Source organism: Oryx dammah, unplaced genomic scaffold, assembly GCF_014754425.2.
Source record: "Oryx dammah isolate SB20612 unplaced genomic scaffold, SCBI_Odam_1.1 HiC_scaffold_24, whole genome shotgun sequence".
In the NCBI taxonomy this organism is placed as follows: Eukaryota; Metazoa; Chordata; class Mammalia; order Artiodactyla; family Bovidae; genus Oryx; species Oryx dammah.
Genome location: NW_024070208.1, coordinates 83415934 through 83419705, shown reverse-complemented (window position 1 = coordinate 83419705; position 3772 = coordinate 83415934). Strand labels below are relative to the sequence as shown.

The 3772-nt window shown below is 63.5% G+C and overlaps 1 protein-coding gene across 1 annotated transcript in view; it reads left to right on the top strand.

Annotated features, from left to right (window-relative positions):
• The window catches only part of RAB20 (RAB20, member RAS oncogene family), a 30882-nt gene extending 27313 nt beyond the window's left edge, over positions 1-3569 (top strand). Inside the window, exon 2 of the mRNA XM_040267451.1 lies at positions 2618-3569. Coding sequence (XP_040123385.1) covers positions 2618-3159 — 542 coding nt within the window. The 3' untranslated portion in view covers positions 3160-3569. The remainder of the gene's footprint in view (positions 1-2617) is intronic.
• The last annotated feature ends 203 nt before the right edge of the window (positions 3570-3772 follow it).

The following is a 3772-nucleotide window of genomic DNA, read 5'->3' as shown; positions in this document are numbered from 1 at the left end:
CCCCCCCCCCCCCCCCCCCCCCCCCCGCCGGCCTGGGTCGGCGCTGGCTGGGTCCACTGCTGCAGGGTGTTAAAAGTGAACTTTGACCCGAGAGGTTCACATCCGCCTGAGACCTGCTGGGGGCAGGGGCGGGACGGGCAGGGTCAGGCAGCGTTGGGGCTGCTGCACCCCACACACCCCAGCAAGGAATGAAAGCAGACTCTGGGCCCCCGCTCCCGCCGAGGTCAGAGTCCAGCTCGGGGCAGGCGTGTCAGGGTGTTCTGAAGGACGGTGAGCCCTGCACACACCAGGGAGTGTGGGCAAGCGGTCCAGGGGCCTCTCCTGGCTCCTCCGTAGCGGGCTGGACACGCCCAGAGAGGCCTCCCTGTTACAGAGTCCACCCTCCTGCTGCTCACCGCGTGACAGGCCAGTAAATCGAGGGATGGGTTGTTGGGGCCAGGAGTAGCCTCTCTGCTCGGACAGCCAGCAGACCGAGAATGTGGGCGACTAGCGTCCCCAAGACCCACCTTCCCCAAGTTGGAGTCCAGTTTCTTCTAGAAGGGCAGGGGCCGGGCTGGCTGGTGCCAGCCTCTTGGTGCCGGGGTTCCTTGTTCTGGCCTTTGTCTGCAGGTCTGGCGCCACCTCCGGCAAGACAATCATTGTTTTTCTGTTCTGCAACCTTTTATCTTGAGATGGATGGAATGTGTTGTACCTTCGCAGGCCAGAGCCGGGAGAATGCGTTTTCCAGCTATTCCAGGCGGCAGGCAGTGTTCTTTTACAGAAGGTGCTGAGCCAGCGTGACCCCGCGCGGGTCACGGCACGAGGGTTGGCGCTACAGGAACAGGCCCCGCATGTGGAGTCCGGCTTGCTCGTCCTGCTCTGCACGCAGGCCCAGGGTGGGGGTCTCTCTCCACCTGCGCAGGGGGCCCTGGGACGCCTTCCGGACGGGCCCCTCCTGCATTTAGGGGCTGCCCTTTGTGCCCTCAGTGAGCCATCTGCCCGTCCTGAACGAGGAAGAAGGGGAACGGGTGGGGGGGCGTTTGGGAAAACCCGGGGTCGAACGCGGTCCCACATGGACGCAGGAGACCCCGCTGAGAGGGGCGCCGTCTTGCCGCCGTCTGTGGTCTGGGCCTCTCGCTCCACGGCTTCTGGCGATCTGACGTGACAGAATGAAGGGAGACAAGCGGGACGGAATTTCAGTCCTCTGGGGCTTCGCCGCGTCAGGGTTCCGGGTCTTCCCTGCCCGCTCGCTGCCCCCGCCCCGCTTCATCTCCCCTCACTTTCCCGATCACCTCTCCCCCTGTGTCTGCAGTTCGGAGTAAAGGCGGGAGTTGAGATGGGGGCAGGGTGTCATCTTGTCATGAACGAGGCTCCACCACCTAGCAAATCAGACCAAGCTGTTACGAAATCAAGAAATCTTATGTAAGAAAACGCCGTGCTTTCCCTCTGTCTAAACAAACAGAGGGATTTTTGTGGCTTCACGTGTGCACAGAGTTTAATCGCCCTGAGCGTCATTGTGGAAACGCGTGTCTGTAAGCCACCTAACCGAGGCCTCCACTCGGGGCTGTGCTGAATGTGCCAGGGCTCAGGGGGAACCCAGGCCAGGACAGGAAGGGGGCCGGGGACCCCCGGAAAGTCACAGCAGAAGTCCTCGGGGGTGCTCACCCTCCCCAGTAGACCAGAGAGGAGGGCTGCCCAGGGGAGAGCCATGCTGTGCTCCGGCTGTGACTGCCCAGCTCAGAAAGCACCCTGAAAACTGAAAAAGCAAAGAGAGCCTCGGGCTGGGTGAGGCTCTCAGTGGGCGCAGCCAGGGCTGGGCTCCTGGGGTCCGGCACTGTGTCCTGGCATCCGGTCCTCCTGGAACCTCTGTCCCCCTCTGGGGCTGCCCCTGGGGCTCCTGCCACCCTGCTGGGTGCCTGTGGGCAGGGGAGGGAGGGAGAGGAGGCGTGAGGGACCCGGGACCGCTCCCTCTGCCGCCACTGCCCGCTCTGGCTCTGGCGGGGGGAGGGCGGAGGCTTTAGGGCGGGTCCGACCGCGGCGGGGAGACACCCCTTCCTGCTTTGCGTGTGGTGTGCACAGCAGCACTCAGCTTGGCTCGAAAGCTGAGTTGCTCTCTTTTCCCTACAGGAGAGCACGTTTCCTTAGTGTGTATGTTCTGAGCTCCTCCTTTGGGAGGCCTGCAGCCTGGGGTGGTGGTCTCGGAGGCAGGGCAGGGACTGGGGCTCTGGGAGCTGGGTGAGCCCCCGGGGGTGGGGGTGGGGGCAGGCCCCGCTGGGAATGGGTCCCAACCCCGTCATCCAGAAGCCAGACCCTGGTGGGAGCGTTTCATCTAAGCACCCTGGAGTAAGATGCAGGGATAGGGAACCCCCTGCCGCCCATGAGGAGGAGAGCAGGGCGCCGGTGGCCCCTTGCTCTGTAGGCTCACTGTGGTGTGTGGACGCGATTGTGCCGGCACTGCTGGCGTGGGGACCGGCGTATCCCGTCTCTGCACAGCAGGGTCTCCATCCGGTTCAGCGGCAGCCGCACCGACTCTTGGCGTCACGATTCCATCCGTGGTCCCTCCCGGGGGTGCCTCGTGCACCGTCAGGGGACGCCTCCAGACAGGAGAGATAACCAGCCGCTTCCTTTCCCCTCGCAGGGCGGGAGCAGTTCCACGGCCTGGGCTCCATGTATTGCCGGGGGGCGGCTGCAGTCATCCTCATCTACGACGTGAACCAGGCCCAGAGCCTGCTGGAGCTGGAGGACCGGTTCCTGGGCCTGACGGACACGGCCAGCGCCGACTGCCTCTTCGCCGTCGTGGGCAACAAGGTGGACTTGAGTGAGGAGGCGCCCGGGGAGGGCGGCCAGGGAGGAGGACGTGACCCCGGGCAGGCGGGCGGGGGCGGCGGTGGCGGCCCGGGCCCCTGGCCCTGCAAGCAGGTGCAGCTGGAGGACGCGGTGGCCTTTTACAAGAAGATCCTCAAGTACAAGACGCTGGACGAGAAGGGTGTGCCGGCTGCCGAGCAGATGTGCTTCGAGACGAGCGCCAAGACCGGCAAGAACGTGGACCTGCTGTTCGAAACGGTGTTCGACATGGTGGTGCCCGTGATCCTGCGGCAGAGGGCCCAGGCCCTGCCGCAGACCGTGGACATCGCCAGCGCCCCGCCGCCCGCAAAGACCAGGCCCGGCTGCTGCTCCTGACGTGCCCCGGGGCCCCGGGGGGGCTGAGGGGCCGATCGGGGTCACTCTGTGGGACTGCACGCGGAGGAGGAGCCGGGAGGGAGTGCCAGCCGGTCCCCGAGACAAGGGCCGTGTGACCGGCCCCCTGCGTCCATCGCTGCCCTGGGAGGTGGGGAGCAGACGGATCGTCCGGAGGAGCCGCCTGCAGAGCCGGGCTCCCTGAGACTGACGTCCCCTCGTTGCCCCGTCCTAGCACCTGGCCTCTGACAGGTGTCCCCGTCTCCGCGCCTGCAGACTCTCCAGGGTTGCTCTTCACTGTGATTCACCTTTGACCAGCCGCTCGGTGCTTGTCTCTTGATGCCTCGTAATGATTATTGACAGATGTTAATTTATATAAAATCAGGATTGACCCAGCCGTTCAGTGCTTGTCTCTTGATGCCTTGTAACGATTATTGACAGATGTTAATTTATATAAAATCAGGACCGCTGGTTTTGTCTTGCTTTCAGCATTGTGAGACACTTTGTTATTAAAAAGTGTTTTAAGAAGAACCTTGGTTTAGACCTTATTTGTGCCCCCGTGGGCTTTAATGTCTGTAACACGGACTTGCAGTTTCTCACATGGGCTGTGGGTGAA